At 39.5% G+C, this 17,969-nt stretch overlaps 1 protein-coding gene across 2 annotated transcripts in view; it reads right to left on the bottom strand.

Annotated features, from left to right (window-relative positions):
- The window catches only part of ANGPT1 (angiopoietin 1), a 162,713-nt gene that overhangs the window by 53,868 nt on the left and 90,876 nt on the right, over window positions 1–17,969 (bottom strand). For both annotated transcript variants that reach the window (XM_060775770.2, XM_060775771.2), the window contains one exon: window positions 2,575–2,807. In XM_060775770.2, the coding sequence (XP_060631753.2) occupies window positions 2,575–2,807 (233 nt within the window). The remainder of the gene's footprint in view (window positions 1–2,574; window positions 2,808–17,969) is intronic.

The raw sequence follows: 17,969 nt of genomic DNA, 5'->3' as shown, positions 1-17,969 counted from the left end.
TATAATGAAGGATGAAGTGCTTTGTTTCTTTTCAAATATCTGTCAAATATAGTTGTTATATTAACCCAAAATTGACTTTTCCTGATTGCACTTTAGAATGTTTAAATGTAATCACACACACATTTACATTACTAACACTAAATACATCCTATTCAAAGTTCAAGTAATGCCTGAGCTGAAACTTCCTTGAAAGCTGATAAAGATAAAAGCTAAAATCTATAATGTAAAGCAGTTATTCTTACATACAAGACAGTTTTGTTTCTGTGATGTCAACAGTCTTTTATATATTTATTCTCAGATGTGATCTCTTAATTGGTTAGAGGATTGAACTTTACATTATATATTTCTACTAGGGATACAAAAAATACTTTCCATTTTCTCACCCTCAATGAGAAAGGGTGTCTTGATCCATCAATATACTCCCCATCAAAAAATATGTTCAACTGCCAGAAGTCTTTTCATATATTGGGGCCCATTGGTTGTTAATGCAAACATTTGTGGTTTTCCCCTGTCAACAATGAACAAAGATGCATAATAAACTTGTAAAATTGCCCAACTGAGAGAAATGTCAGGCAATTATTTTCTTCTACATGCAAGAATGAATACTATATTATATTGCATTCAAGAATGAATATGCAAATTTATTATATTGTCAAATCCTAGTTGTATGAGTAAACTGCAATCCACCAACTCACTCAGCACAATCTGCTGTACATGGAACTGATGTAATTCAGGTTAACATACACTAGAAGAATAGATTTTCCCCATATTTATTTCTATTAAAAAGTTATAATTTCAGTTTTGTTAGGCATAGAATCAAACTGTTAAGGAAACAATCTGAGGAAGTAAACTTAGTCCCAAAATTTATGCTACCAACTTTGTTCTCTAAGGACCTCATCACACTTACCAATTTAAGCATCCTAGGATACTTGCCAGCCAGTTGGGGGATGGATGGGCACACAGCTCATCACACAACATCCCTTGACTTCTGGTGGAGACCTAGGATGCTTCCTCGTAAACATAGAAAAGTTACCTCTCCATCACATGGGACAAGCACACTTCTCCCCCGGTTGGACGGTGCTTTCCCCATTTGATGGGGAAGTGTTGCCATGATGGAGTTGCCCCATGCTCCTGCTGTTTCACTACATTTCCTGAAAAAATAGCATGTGTGTGTGTGTGTGTGTGCACACGCGCGTGTGTGCATGATAAGGTCCAAAGTTAGTCTTTAAGGTACTATAAGATCGCTTTACAATCAAAACAGTGGTATTACGTATGCACAAGTGGGAGAATCTCATAATTTGTGTACTTACAATTGGGAATCTCATAATAAGAATCTCATAATTTGTGTACTTACTATTGGGAAACTCTAAGCAGAGTCTCCAGAAGGAGCCCAATAAAGATTGAGCATGTTCAGCCACAGAACCTAGAATTAAGGACCATGTCCAATCAACATGGCTGTTTGATTGGACAATTAACAGGAGCATTGAATCACTCTACAAAGAGAAGAAGTAGACACAGCTAAATCATACCTGGGCTCTGAAGCAGATGAAAGGCCCTCTCTATATCCCTACTGCAGTTTCCCTAGTCTTAGAGGGAAAGAAGAAGGGGAAAGAATAGTTTCATCATGTCTAGGCTCAGAAGCAGATCAAAGGTATTCCCTCTACCCTAATTGTCAGTGTCCTGGCCCCGGAAGAAGGGAAGAAGAACTAATATCTGATGGATTTAACCCCTCCTTTTCCCTCTACTACCATTCCCTTTCCTTGTGATCCCTGCTTCACCTAGATTTGAAATGAAATGGGCAATGTGAGAAATCTTTTTCATGACTGTAAAGGTCACAAATGGTCAAATCTTCTTCTTTCCCCTCTGATCTCTATTACTACCACCAACAGCACAGTATTCAAACAAATATTTAAAAGAAGTCACACATGCAAGGCCAAATCATGTTAGAAATGCCAGTTTTTTTGCACATGATGCAATTGTTACAAGGAAAATCTGGATTCTTGTTCTCATAAGCAAAGCTTTAAAATAGCAGCCAGAATTTCAATACCAATGAAAAAGATCAGGGCCATTGTTGTAAGAGCCATAATCTATTTCCAGCCCAAGTGGGGTAGTTAGCATCCCATGGAACTGGGGAATTTTCAAGTGATCCTCAGACATAATTTCTCCTGAGCAATGTAGTTGTGTCATAACAAAGACTTCTTCTTTCTCTACGGATGAAATAAGGAAGGAAGTTGTTTCTTCAAGGTTTTGAATTTGACCCCTTTGGTAAGATTTTGCTTGGGGAGATAATGATATTTTAACCACTTATATTAAAATAAAGATTCTGAAAGTTGGATAAAATGGGATTAAAGGTTTGAGGAATTGTAGTTCAGTTCCTCTGCAAGCCAACTTTTGGTTTAGAGTGACCTAATAACAGATGTATAAAACAGAACTTGAATTAATAAAGTGTACTAGAGAGGGCATGACATTCATTCAAAATATTGGAGGATTCTGGGAAGACTTTGATAAGCACTCCTAAATATATACATTAATAACCACACCTAAATATATTTTTTCAAGAAATCACTGTCTTACCTCCTTCTTTAGAACACATGTTCACTAAGCTGTGTACAGTGTCCATTAGCTCCAGTTGTTGTTTCTGCAGGATACTGTTATTGTTAGTTGCTTTAGTCAGCTGTCTTTCCAGTTCTTGGATGATGTATGTTTGACGTGAAACCAAGCCTTGTAGGTTCTCTTTTTCCTCCTTCAAAGTATCCAGCTCCTCTTTATGTCTTTCTTCCATTTCAAGGATTTTGTGTTCTAGTAGACTGGGAAGGGAAACACATCGATACCACATATAAACATTTTAGTCCCCAACTTCCTTCATACCAATGTCTGATGAAGGTGAAAAGTAATACCAACTAGCACTAAGATGAGCTCCAATTCAGAACTTGGATACAATGCTAAAATGGAAGTTGAATCTTCCAATATTATAATCACAGTCATAGCAGATAAAAGGAGAATGGTGAACAAACAAGCCTGAAGCATTCCTAAATTTAATCTTCTAAATAGATTTTATTTTCAGGAAGGATATGCATAATACAATCTGCCATTGGGAATCAAGGTAGATGATAAGGGGAATGTGTACTTCCTGCTCTCAATCCATTTCTCCCCATACAAAAGGATTTCATTTAAAAAATCTGCAGGAATCAGACTTGTATGTTAACCTCATGTTTCCAATGGCTTGTAACAAAATAAAGCTATTATATATGCTCATGCATAAGTCTGAAAAGTTTAGTCAAATAATTAACCCTAATTTCTTTTTTGGTTTGACCTATCAATAAATAATTGCAAGTACTGTATTTAAAAGGGAGCCAGTCCCTTATCTGAGAAGAAAAAGAGCAAGTGTCCATCTTGAGACAATGTTTAAAAACTACTAATCTCTTTTAATCCTTCTATTATGGCTTTTTGAATGTCCAGGTGAAAAAGCAGCAGTAGCCAGGTATGGTTGGCTTTCTGAGGTGGTCACGACTCTTTCCTTCTCCTTGGGATGACTTTCAAATTATCTACAGATTATAATAAAATCCATAATTTTGCCCCCTAAACTGCCCTCACTTGAGGTCATTTTATACATGAGTATATACAGTAGTTAAATGCATTGTATGCACTATTTCAAGGAGGTGCTTTTCATCTATCCACCAATCACTTTATCTTCTGCCTGAAAACAACTTAAAATACAGAAAATGATAATAAAAAGATGTATAGTAAAACAGACCCAAAAACTAAGATTAAAACTGTATTAACAAAAAAAGTATTTAAAATAATTATGTCCAAAGTTTAAAAACAGCCTAGCACCATCAAAAAAGAGAAAGCAGCAGCAAAAACATTTGTTTACAATCAATTTTGTCACCTTCGGGCTGAAATGGATGGGATAGAAATAATGTAAATAAATTTCCCAAGACTTGCCAGAATAGGTCTTTACCTAATGTTGAAAAGGCAGCAAACAAGACACCCCAACCTCTCTATAGAGCAAGTTCAAAGTCTGGGGACCACCACAGAGAATCCACTCTCCCATGTTCCCACCAAATATATCTATGAAGATGGTAGACTAGAATAAAGTGTTCTTCTGAACATCTTAAAGCACAAGGTAAAGGTTTTCCCCTGACAATAAATCTAGTTATTCCCCTGACAATAAATCTAGTTGTGTCCGACTCTAGGGGTTGGTGCTCATTTCCATTTCTAAGCCAAAGAGCCAGCATTGTTCATAGACAACTCCAAGTTCTTGTGGTCAGCATGACTACATGGAGCGGTACCTATTGATCTACTCATATTTGCATGTTTTCGAACTGCTAGGCTGGTAGAAGCTGGGGCTAACATTGGGAGCTCATGCTGCTCCCCGGGTTCTAACTTGTAACCTTTTGGTAAGCAAGTTCAGCAGCTTAGTGGTTTAACCCACTGCACCACCAGGGGCTCCTCTTAAAGTATAGACAGATTTATATTGGAAGATAAGATCCATATAGGACTTTCACTCATTGGGGAAGCATCCTTTTCACGTTCAAAGGTAATGTATCTTTCAATTGGACCTCGAGCTTCATGAAAAATTGCACTCCAAGACAAATGCATAGGTTTCTGCTTGAAGAAAGCGAAACAGAAAGAATTTTCAAAATAGTTATTTCAAAATAGACAATGAAATCATTGTCAGATATCTTTAGTTAAGAGCAGCTTTTCAAACAAACTAATTTCTGGATAATGTATTGCAGAACGCTGGCCTGACCTTGACACCTGGCAACAAACAACTGTTATAATGTGGAAGGTTTCCCATTTGAAAATTAATAGTAAAGAAGACTAAACGAACTATAGTTTTTAATATGAAAAATCCCATTTTATGAAGATTAAAATTTTAAAATGAACAAGGATTTATAACATTGAAGAATATATTAAAAAGAGATCAAATAACATCACTATGATGAAATGTTTCATTTATCATGTATCCTCATATGTAACAATTGTACCCATAGCTATGCATTTTAATCACCTGCACATATAGTGAAAAATGAGAATATTTTGATTTATGAAATATAAGTTTTTCTAAATCTTTTTAATACTTCTGTGAGGTGTCAGAGGAATTATGACAGCCTAAATATGTTGGGACCACAAAATTAAATGAGGTACCCTAGTGTATTGTGAAAATAGAGAAGAGAAAACTACATTGGAGAGGTAAAACAGATCAAAAATACACTTTATGGCCATTAGGAGCAAGCTCCAATCTCTCTGCCAGAATGACTCTCAAGGACACTTGCCTGAGCATTTTCTAAATTCATCAAAGTGAAAGAGAGGGTTTTACCCTTTTGCATGAATTTTATGCTACAACAATATCTAACAGACCCTTTGAATAATACATACGCATTAAGAGGGAAAGTATGTGAAATTGCTTATTTTTGTATGCATTTTCCCCATAATGAATACAAAAAAAGCTGCCTTAGTCTCAAGTTTGGGAAAGAGGTATGATTTCTGTTGTTGGTTATTCATTCAGTCACTTCCAACTCTTTGTGACCTCATGGACCAGCCCACGTCAGAGCTCCCTGAGCTCCCTGTCAGCCGTGGTCACCCCCAGCTCCTTCAAGGTCAAGTCACTTCAAGGATATCATCCATCCATCTTGCCCTTGGTTGCCCCCTCTTCCTTTTTCTTTCCATTTCCCCAGCATCATTATCTTCTTCAACCTTTTCTGTCTTCTCATTTTGTGGCTAAAGTACTTCATCTTTGCCTCTAATACTGATGATGATGATGATGATGATGATGATGATGATGATGATTACGACGACGATGACTTGGGGGTGAAACATGCAAGATATGTAACTCAAGGGAAATAATGATAAATGTAAATGTACATTTTCTTTTACAAATATCCCAGGCGGCTGTGGAAATAAGGTATCTTAAAACTGAACCCATACAAAAAGTTCTCGATCTCCTTATATTGATTCATTATCTCTCTATGAATATATCTGAGCACTTGGGAGAAAGACATTTCCATTTTCTTTTTCTTTAAGGCAAGTGTTATGAACCTCCAAGAGCATTCAGGAGAATTAACAAAACATTTTGGAGGTACATGTCTCAAAGTCCACCAAGGTCTTATTTGTTTCTGCCACTTTGCTAGAAAGAGGAGGGAAGAAAAGATTAGCTGCCCTTGCTTTGCTTTGCTTTCCTGCAGTAATACTATTTTGGACCCTTAAGTGTTGTTTATTAAAAGGGAAGAGGTAAAGAGGCTGGTGGGAGCAAAGGAAAGACTGTTTGGGGGCTGCCTGGGAAACTGAAAATGGTCCTTTAGCTCAGGTTTTAATTTGAACCAGAAAAGGAGCCATTTGCTACTTCATCTTTCAGAACTGCAACATGAGCAACTCTTGGATCTTTTTATCTCAGGCAGGCCCAGCAATTTTCGCCAATATCTTTCATCCCTAGATTTCACTAGAGGTGACCTGAAATCAAGACTCCTCAAGGCTCCTCTTGAAATGGGAGTTCTACCAACAGTCCAGTTTTGCCATTAAGAATTATCATAAAACCTTTTGTGGGTCAGGTCCATCCACCCCCCCCCCCCCCCCAATTTGGGAAGGGTTGGAGATGCCTATAGTAAAATTGTCCTGATCTAATAAGGAAGATGCTAATATATTCCATCTGCTGATCGGTCTTTTGATTCTCTGTGCCAAAGATAATGTTACACATATTCACAAACTTACCAGAGAATTCAAGCTTGCCAGTGATCAATGTGCTATCCAATATTTAATTTGGTATCCCTCCCTACAATTCTCAAGGCTCTCACTGTTGCTTTCACTTCTGGCTAAGAGATCAGTGGCAGTATGCCTTACATTTAGGTCATCTAAGCAAACCTAAAGACATAATAGCATCCACATGTTTGTTTGTTTTTTTATTGACCTTCAGTGTGGGATGTTATATGTGATAAACAAATGCTGAAGGAAAGCCATGGATCAGAAGTATATTTTAAAGGATAAACTGTTAAAATAAAACAAAAACATGTTTTCTTCTGAACTTATAGACTTCTTAATGCATAAACTACATACTTCCTAAGGCATTACAGAAACATAGCATTTCATCTATTAAAAACACAAGGTAAACCATAAAACATAAGAAGACCTGCACTGCATTAATTTGCTGAATTATCAAAAGCTTATCTTGGGCAAGAATCCACCAATGTACTTCCACAGGATCCCACTGTTGAAACTGATACACATGAGACAATGCAATATCAGAGTGCAGCCATACTGGCAAGATTTGTTAATATCAAACAAATCCTGAGTCTGGAAATCTGACCAATTATACCAGAAGCAACATGGCCATGATAAAATGAATACACTGTGTTTGCCCTGAAGTATGATATTAAGGAAGGTTGAGTGAAGGAAGATGGATGTTTTTGAGCTGTGGTTCTAGAAGAAAATTCTGAGAGTGCCTTGGACTGCAAGAAGATCAAACTAGTCCAAACTTCTGGAAATAAAACCTGACTGCTCGCTGGAGGGAAGAATATTAGAGGCAAAGATAAAGTATTTTGGCCACATAATGAGAAGAGAGGAATGCTTGGAAAAGACAATGATGCTGGAGTAAAAGGAAGGAAAAAGGAAAAGGAGTGGACCAAGGGCAAGATGGATGGATGATATCCTTGAAGTGACTGAATTTGAAGGAGCTGGGGGTAGCCACAAATGACAGGGAGCTCTGGTCTAAGCTGGTCCATGAGATCACAAAGAGTCGGAAGTGACTGAACGAATAAACAACATGAAAATACAAGAACATACATTTTCCATTACTTAATGTGATATCTGCATATCTTACAGCTTCATCACTCTAGAGCATGGAGCCACTTTTAATCTAGTTTCTGTCTCCTGCAGAATTCTGGGATTTATAGTTTAGTAAGGCCCAGGACCTATCAGTCTGAGCAGTTAAAGGCCCCTCCCCTAAATTACATGCCCCAGAATTCTGCAGGAGGCAGAAACTGGATTTGAAGTGGATCCATGCTTTTGTGCAGGGGTCCCCAAACTAAGGCCCAAGTGCTGGATATGGCCCTCCAAGGTTATTTAGCTGGCCCTCGCTCAGGGTCAACCTAAGTCTGAAACAACTTGAAAGCATGCAACAACAATCCTATCTCATCAGCCAAAAGCAGGCCCTTATTTTTAGAACTGTTGTGTGCAAAGCCAGGTCTTTTACTTTTTTCTAAGAATGAGAAAGGATGGGGCCTGCCTGATGTCACTAGGGAGGGCATTCCACAGCTGAGGGGCCACCACTGAGAAGGCCCTGTCTCTAGTCCCCACCAATTGCACTTGCGAAGAGGGTGTGACCAAGAACAGAGCCTCTCCAGATGATCTTAAAGTTCTAGTAGGCTCATAAAAGGAGAGGCATTTAGACAGATAAGTTGGACCAGAACTGTTTAGGGTTTTATAGGCCAAGACCAGCTCAGTAGCATATTGGCAGTGGAGCTGATGCAGCAGAGGATTTGTATGCTCCCGGTAGGCCGCTCCAGTTAGATAAATGCATTCTTAGTGGCAGCTGCTAATACCTATAACCAAATTCTTCCTCAGGTATCCTTATTTTACATAGCATAAGATATTATGTTTGTAGACTATTGACTAAAAATAAACATAGATTTGTTTTGTAGATTATTAGAGATGCAGTTTGCCAGGGATGTAATTTTTTTCACTACATTTTTTCCTGAAGGCAGCAATAAGTAATTTCAGCAGTTTTCTTCCCACTCTGAGAAAGTCTTCAAAAATATGTGGTTTTCAAGGTATATTCACAATTTGGGATTTATCTGTGCAGAATTTACATATGAATGTTTTGCGCAGAAAACAGAAGTTGCTGTGTAGAAAATACTGTTTTCTGCATGAAAAAACAAAGTGCAAATCTTGTGTACAAGAAATTCTGAAATGCAAATATTTTCATTAATCCAGGATTCTTCTCATTTGACCATTTTGAGAAAATATGTATTTTGAATATTATTTCCATGCCTACAGGTCGAATGAGTAACCTTTCTGTTCTTTGGTCTGCATTCACTTTACTTGTCTCACAGCAATTATCACTCTGGGCTTTCTCCTTAAAATATAACTTTATGGTAAAATATTTTAACAAGTGATTTCTTTTGGCATAGACATAGGGTGGTAAACATATATGATACATAGTAGGCCTGGGTAACAACGGGAAAATTTGTTTCTAAAATCGATTCGTTTTTTGGGGGGTTTTGCGTTTCGATATTTAAAAGAATTCCGAATTTTTTCTTTTAAAAAGTTCGATATTTGCGAAATTTCATAAATGTAAAAAAATTTACTAAACATTAACGAAACAAATACGAAACAATAACGAATCGATTCGTTAATGGCGGACGAGACCGCGCAATACACTAAAAAACCTCCAAATGGGACAGGGGGAACTTCTGAAGCTTCCCTCTCCCTCTGTTGTTGACTGTTGGTGTGATATTATATTTTTTTTCACTAATTAAACAAAAAACAACTATAAAACTTGCCCCAGACATGCGGAAATAATAACGAAACGACCTCAAACCGATAACGAAACGAATACATAACAAATCTGAAGCATTTACGAAACGAATTTTAAAATTCATTTCGTTTTTAAGTTGCTCCAGAATGGTTCGTTATCGCTTCGTTATAAAAAAATAACGAATTTTTAACGAATTACGAATTAACGAAACGAAACCGCCCAGCCCTAATACATAGATATGTTTAAAGATATGTAAGAAAATAAGGCAAATCAGAATGCAAATCAACACAAATCCATATTAACTATATTTTTCTATCTTTATGATTTTAGTCTTTATTGAATGGAAAAATTATTCACACTTCTGAATTTAAAAGTTGTAAAATGATAAATTCATGCAATGTGTCCACCAGCTGCATCTTTACATCTGTGTTGCATCAATTGCAGCGTGCTTATGTAAACCAGACAGGTCCCTTCCCATCCCTTCAGGCTAGACTTGTCATCAGCCTATCTGGCTGCCATTCTGTCCTTCACACATTTGGCACATGTGTAAAGAAGTGCTATTCACACATTACATCCGCACATTATGATCTTCTGTGTAATCTTGTTGTATGCAAATCTATTCATTTGTGCATAGAATCCCTTCTCATGTTGAACCCCTTCTGCATGTGACTGTATGCAGTGTGGCCATCAGCGGCAACTCAGATCTTATGTTGTGAAGAACACACTCTCTTCTCTTTCCAAAATCTTAGGATTCTCCAAACCTGCTCTGAAAAATTCCTTTAAAAATATATATGCCAGAAATTGAGACCAGGATATTCTGCCCACAAAGTATGTGGACTCCCAAGAACTATGACTCCGACCTCTGGGACTAGAGGGATTGTGCCATGTTATGCTTGTTATTAACACAGCAATGAAGGCCAAGGAGTAACTTTTCAAACTGGATGTACACAGAAACAGCATGAGGCCATAGCTGGCATGCCTGTCAAAATAAATATATGTGCAATATGATGCTTTCTTGGGAATATATATGTATGTCTGTAATCTGATTTCTAGTGTGGTTTGCTGTCTTGTTTGCTTCCTTGTACATACTTCTTTATACAGTAATAACTTATTTTCTAGTGAATAGACAGTTTTATGAGCAATATTAACAGCAAAGCTGCCCACATATTGAGAGGACACAAAGGAAGAGATTATGATGTTTAAAACCTCCCTGGCAGTGAAATTAAACCTATAGATGTTTGACCCACTTTAGCAGCAACAGATCTTTACATTTATGAAAGTATGTCAATCTTCATGTATCACAAAGATGTGCTAATAGCAAAGTTGGGTGTTTGGATGTCCTCTCTTCAATTTACAGTTTTACAAATGTGGTTTTTCATTTACTATGGAATCAGTAGCTGGATATGGTACACATACAGTGCTTTAATCATACTCCCTGTAGAGAGGTAATTTTCTATATGATGACAACAACAAAAAACTATATAAAAGTTGTCAGAGTAGTCTACAAATCTCTAGCCAATATTGGCCAGACCACTAATTTCATTTCTCCTTTATTTATTGTCCTCCAGGCCTCAATATGAAATGTCAACCCTATATTTAGAGTGAAAACTTGAATGTCAAACTGAAAGAGAGACAACAGCAATGCTGGAAGAAGGAGTCTATTGTTGAAACTTACTAGCAGTGTCTTTTTCAGAAAATTGAAAATCTCTGAAGCTAGTAATTGTATGCCTTTGATTGTCTGTTATGAGGTTTTGTGTGGAGAAAATTTCAAGAGACTCACAATAAAGCCTCAGAAAAATCTTAACCCCCTTAGACAGCTGAGGAGTTAGGAAGATGCAATGAGGATATTCTACAATTGCTGTGGAATTGCTCTGAGAGTAAATGCAGTTCACTAATTCTTTATAGGAACTTGGGGCACCTTCGTAGCACATTGCTTTTGGTCATACATACACATCCATTTTGATTGATGCTAGTACCATGGTTGGCTGCTAAAGTATTAAAAACACAAGCAAACCCAAACACATAGAACAGTTTGAAATCTAAACAGATTCATTGATGCTTACAATTTGGGGTTTTGTTTTGTCCTTTGAAAAAAAATGTCTGATAACTATACTATTAATGAGATGGCAGTTTAAAACCATTTATGACTTCATTCAGCTGCAAATCCTGGCTTGCCACTGAAAGCGCAAGGAAGTTCTAGAATTTGTGGTGACTGCCCAGGTATTTCTGAATGTGATATTTTATCTAGATTCATTTCATTTTGGCTTCAGGAACAGTTATGGGATTAAAATGGCTTTGGTCATCTTGATGGCTTACATACACAAAGAGCTGGACAAGGGGAATTTGTTCTTGTTGGTTTGCTGGACTCCTCAACCAGACTCGGTATCAATGTTCTGTTTATTTTCAGGGTCATCTCTTTGTTTGAAAGGGCTGTGTTCTTTTTTAGAGGGACAAGCTCAGTTGGTAATGTTGAAGGAAATTTTTTTATTCCCTATGGGCTCAGTTTTGGCTCCGGTGCAATTTAACACATAAATGGGAACTTGGGGGGGGGGGGGCATTTGGAGTCACCAGTATTTTTGATGACACTCAGATCTATCTCTCATTTCCATCAGGTTCCAAGGAATTTCTTTTTTGGTAGTAAAGTAAGAGTGTGTAATTGGTGTAAACCCCATACAGTTTTCAGTATCTGGTATCTGACTGTCCCCGATCTGGGTTTTTTTTTTTTGTGGGGGGGCAGTCAGAAGATCCATTTTCACTCCAGCCTATCCGTGGCAATGGGGGAACTTCTAAAGCTCCCCTCCCATCATTTTTAGAGTTATTGGGCTAAAACCTTTTCATTCAGATAGGCTTTTAAAGATGAAGGTGGTTGGGATCTGGTCAGAGGGTGTTGTGGTTTTGTGTGATTTTATCGTTTTAACCTGAATTGTTTTAAATACTGATAACGTTTAATACCATTTTAATATTTATATATTTGTATATTTTAAGTTGTATTGTAATGCTTTTCATAAAATCATAGAATCATAGAATCAAAGAGTTGGAAGAGACCTCATGGGCCATCCAGTCCAACTCCCTGCCAAGAAGCAGGAATACTGCATTCAAATCACCCCTGACAGATGGCCATCCAGCCTCTGTTTAAAAGCTTCCAAAGAAGGAGCCTCCACCACACTCCGGGGCAGAGAGTTCCACTGCTGAACGGCTCTCACAGTCAGGAAGTTCTTCCTCATGTTCAGATGGAATCTCCTCTCTTGTAGTTTGAAGCCATTGTTCCACGTCCTAGTCTCCAGGGAAGCAGAAAACAAGCTTGCTCCCTCCTCCCTCTGGCTTCCTCTCACATATTTATACATGGCTATCATATCCCCTCTCAGCCTTCTCTTCTTCAGGCTAAACATGTCCAGCTCTTTAAGCCGCTCCTCATAGGGCTTGTTCTCCAGACCTTTTATCATTTTAGTCACTCTCCTCTGGACACATTCCAGCTTGTCAATATCTCTCTTGAATTGTGGTGCCCAGAATTGGACACAATATTCCAGATGTGGTCTAACCAAAACAGAATAGAGGGGTAGCATTACTTCCCTAGATCTAGACACTATGCTCCTATTGATGCAGGCCAAAATCCCATTGGCTTTTTTTGCCGCCACATCACATTGTTGGCTCATGTTTAACTTGTTGTCCACGAGGACTTCAAGATCTTTTTCACACGTACTGCTCTCGAGCCAGGCATCCCCCATTCTGTATCTTTGCATTTCGTTTTTCCTGCCAAAGTGGAGTATCTTGCATTTGTCACTGTTGAACTTCATTTTGTTAGTTTTGGCCCATCTCTCTAATCTGTCAAGATCGTTTTGAATCCTGCTCCTGTCCTCTGGAGTATTGGCTATCCCTCCCAATTTGGTGTCGTCTGCAAACTTGATGATCCTGTCTTCTAACCCTTCATCTAAGTCATTAATAAAGATGTTGAACAGGACCGGGCCCAGGACGGAACCCTGTGGCACTCCGCTCATCACTTCTTTCCAGGATGAAGAGGAAGCATTGGTGAGCACCCTCTGGGTTCGTCCATTTAACCAATTCCAGATCCACCTCACCGTAGTTTTGCCTAGCCCACATTGGACTAGTTTCCTTGCCAGAAGGTCATGGGGGACCTTGTTGAAGGCCTTACTGAAATCCAGGTACGCTACATCCACGGCATTCCCTGCATCTACCCAGCTTGTAACTCTATCGAAAAGAGTTCAGATTAGTCTGGCATGACTTGTTTTTGATAAATTCATGTTGACTATTAGCAATGACCGCATTTGTTTCTAAGTGTTTGCAGACCACTTCCTTAACAATCTTTTCCAGAATCTTGCCTGGTATTGACGTGAGGCTGACCGGACGGTAGTTGTTTGGGTCATCCTTTTTTCCCTTCTTGAAGATTGGGACCACATTGGCCCTCCTCCAATCTGCTGGAACTTCTCCTGTTCTCCAAGAACTCTCAAAGATGGTTGCCAATGGTTCCGAAATGACTTCCGCTAGTTCCTTCAATACTCTTGGGTGTAGTTGATCTGTCCCTGGGGACTTGAACTCATTTAGAGCAGCCAGGTATTCCTGTACGACTTGTTTCCCAATTTGGAGTTGGATGTCCTCAAATCCCTCATCCACTCCGTCTTGCTGAGGTTGAAGATGACTTTCTTTTTGTGAGAAGACCGAGGCAAAGAAGGTATTAAGTAGTTCTGCCTTTTCCCTATCCCCTGTCAGCATTGCCCCATCTTCTCCTCGAAGAGGCCCTATCGCCTCCTTGTTTTTCCTTTTTCTACTGACATAAGAAAAGAATCCCTTTTTATTGTTTTTAATGTCCCTGGCAAGCCTGAGCTCGTTTTGTGCTTTAGCCTTGCGGACCTTTTCCCTGCAAGTGTTGGCTATTTCTTTGAATTCTTCTTTGGTGATTTCTCCCTTTTTCCAGTTCTTGTGCATGTCTCTTTTGTGTCTCAGCACAGTTAGAAGTTCTTTGGACATCCATTCTGGCTTCTTTGCACTTGTCCTATTTTTTCTTTTTGTTGGCATGGTTTGCAACTGCGCCTTGAGTATTTCACTCTTGAGAAACTCCCATCCATCCGTAACTCCCTTGTCTTTTAGTATCTGTGTCCACAGAATGCTGCTTTTAATTGTGAGCCACTTTGAGTCTCCATATGGAGAGAACAAGCAGGACATAAATAAACATAAGAACAACAACAACCCTGGATGTCCATGGCCAAGTATTTGTTTACAAAGTTAAAACTAGTGTGCCAGCTGCACCCATTATTGGAAATGTCAGTCTTGGCTACAATGGCATATTGAGATTATTGTAATACATTTACATGAGGCAAACTTTGGAAACCATTTGGAATTCCCTGAATCCAAAATGCTTAGGCTAGAACATAGGTGAGCCAGCTCAAGTTGTGAAACATTTGACAATGGGCTTTCTGGTGAGGCATGTCTGGTGAAAACACTCTTTACATAACTTTTTATTAGTTGCTCCCAGGCTGTAAAACACTCTCCAGAGAAGGCTACATTGAGCCATCTATTTCTCTCATTGTTTAGAAAATGATTTTATATTAAGACTATCATTTGGAGATTAATTATCATCTCAGAAAAAAATCTTCTTAAAGTGTGTGTGCTTGTGTGTTATGCTTTTATTTTCTTTACTGATTTTTAATACTTTTAAAGTGCTTTCAATTAATTCTGGTTATAATAAAAACATTGTTTTAGCTGTGTTCTTTCTTAAAAACACTCTATATTGTGACTCACTTTACAGTCCACATTGGGAGGTAGAATATAAATAAAATAAATAAAAACATTAATAAATAAATGTCATTTTAGACAGCAGTACTGAAGAGCCATTATTCACCCTCCCTACTGTAACAAAAAGAACATTTGTCTCAAACCTAATGATGTTACATAATGTTGTCTAGTCTATTGATCTTAATGAGGCATGAAATCAATTTTCTACTCAAGAAATGATGCATGAAATTTGTCAGGATGTAAACCAGCAGGATAAAACAGTGTGTACAAACCCCCTGCTCATGAGCCTTGCTCTTTAGGAGAGGTTAGGCAGACCAACAAGAAGGCCAATCTAAGGAATCCCAGTTGTGGCTACTGTGCAGAAGGTGATGAAGTAGAGCATGAAGACATTACTAATGATGTTCCTTGAGGGAGAGAAGGTTTGGTTCAGATAATTTCCTTTGCAAGGCATTCTAAATTTATGTTTAGAAATATATTCTGTTTGATTAATCATATACGCCTAGTCTGAATTCATATCCTATTATTGCCTCTCTCTCTTTTTTTTTTCTTTTTTTCCTTTATATTCATGCTTTGATCACTTTCAAAATTTCTGCATCGGAATAGTTACAGTTATTTCCAGCATGCTATATATTCATGTTATGTTATATTTGCCTACCATGGAGCTGTTAAAGATGTGAAACGTGTCAGAAAAATATAGGTAATAACTCTAAATTAGCTACATGTTTTAATATACAGGAATTTGAGTGCTGGGTTAAAAAAATTAATAACATTATCCAAGTGGATTAATTTGTTTTATTCTCCTAGATTATATTTTTTTAAAATTTAAGATGAACTCGATCATTGTCCTTCCCATGGATGAATCCAGTCATTTCCATGGATGGATAGGAAAGTGTACTGCTGATCTATGCCTTTGATGTGGCTGGAAAATACACATTGATTATATCATAGTACACACAACCCCCTCGATGGACTGTCACCTTGTCGTGGTGAGGGGGCTTGCGTGTTCCGATGAACCTGTAGGCACAAAAACTGGAGTCGTGCACTCCCAGGAGTGGCCGCGGGGGAGGTTCCAGACCAAGCACAGTCCGAAGACCCAAAGACCTCAACGGCGGAGCAGGCGGAGGATAACATGGCACATGTTACAACGGCTGCGAAGGCGGAAGAAGGCTGCAACAGACTGAGAAGCCACGGTCATTGTGTTAAACTACATCACCAGTGGAACCTCACTCTGTGAAGTCTGTGTGTCGATCAGTTGTGCACTGACCTCCACACATTAAAAAAACCCACGCACAGGCGTCTTCCACAGAAAACAAAAACCATGCAACCAAAGCCCCATGGCGATCAGCGAGTGGCGACGGGGGCAGGACTGTGAAATCTGGAAGCCCCTAGTCACAGACTGGCACATGGGCGGTGGGTACGGACTCAGTCGTTCTACCTCAAGGTCCGAGGCAGTTGAGTAGTTCGGCAGCTGTATCCACGACTGAGCAGCCCTATTGAGGACCCACTCTGCTCACCCCACATGGGGAGGGGGCTAGAAAAGGTGCCCTAAACATAGTCTGCCTCACTTATCCCTGACTGGACTGCCGCGTCCAGTGGGGTCACCACCCTGCGGCCAAAAAAGGAAAATGAACTTCGGTACGTGGAACGTACGGACTCTGATGGACAACAGTGGCAGTGAACGCCCCGAACGCAGAACTGCCATCATTGCAAGGGAGCTGGGACGCTTCAACATCGACATAGCAGCCCTTCAGGAGACCCGGAGAGCAGGAGAGGGACAGCTGAAGGAAGAAAAAGGAGGCTACACCTTCTTCTGGAAGGGACTGCCCGAAAAAGACCAAAGAATGCATGGAGTTGGCTTTTCCATCAGGAATGATCTGGTGAAACATCTGTCCGAAGCACCCACTGGCATCAACGAACGACTCTCAACCCTCCGAATCGATCTTGCCAAAAACCAACGGGCAACCATCATAAGTGCCTATGCACCAACACTAGATGCTGACGAAGACATCAAGGAGAAATTCTACTGTCAGCTGGATACCGTCCTATCGGGGATACCTAAGGAGGACAAAATCATCCTCCTGGGGGACTTCAATGCAAGAGTCGGGCGAGACTTCGACCTGTGGCCAGGGACCATCGGAAAAGACGGGGTTGGAAACAGCAACTCAAATGGCATCCTGCTTCTCACCAAATGTGCGGAGCACAACCTTGTCATCACCAACACTCTCTTCCGCCAGAAAAACAAGTTCAAGACATCATGGAAGCACCCCCGGTCAAAGCATTGGCACCTCTCAGACTATGTAATCACACGCGCCAGAGACCGCCGTGATGTGCTCCTCACAAGAGCCATGACAGGTGCTGACGACTGCTGGACTGACCACAGGCTAATCCGATCCTCGATGGCTCTCAAGATTGCCCCCAAGCGCAGACTCCAAGGAAGGAAGACAAGGCGCAAAATGAACACCCAAGCCCTTCAGGAGCCCTCCAGACGAGCCCATCTCCAAACAGCACTCAAGGACCATCTACCCACAGTACACCCCGAAAATGTCGAGGAACATTGGAACAAACTGAAGACCTCCATCATCCAAGCCTGCGAAGAAACTATTGGATACCAAGCCAAGAAACATCAAGACTGGTTTGATGAAAATGACGTCAAGATCCAACAGCTAATTGACAAGAAAAGGAAAGCCTTCCAAGCATGGCAGAGAGACATCAACTGTGTTGCTAAGAAAAAGATCTATGCCAGTGCAAA

The sequence above is a fragment of the Anolis sagrei genome, chromosome 4 (assembly GCF_037176765.1).
Source record: "Anolis sagrei isolate rAnoSag1 chromosome 4, rAnoSag1.mat, whole genome shotgun sequence".
NCBI classification, from domain to species: domain Eukaryota; kingdom Metazoa; phylum Chordata; class Lepidosauria; order Squamata; family Dactyloidae; genus Anolis; species Anolis sagrei.
This window is presented reverse-complemented; position numbering and strand designations above follow the sequence as displayed.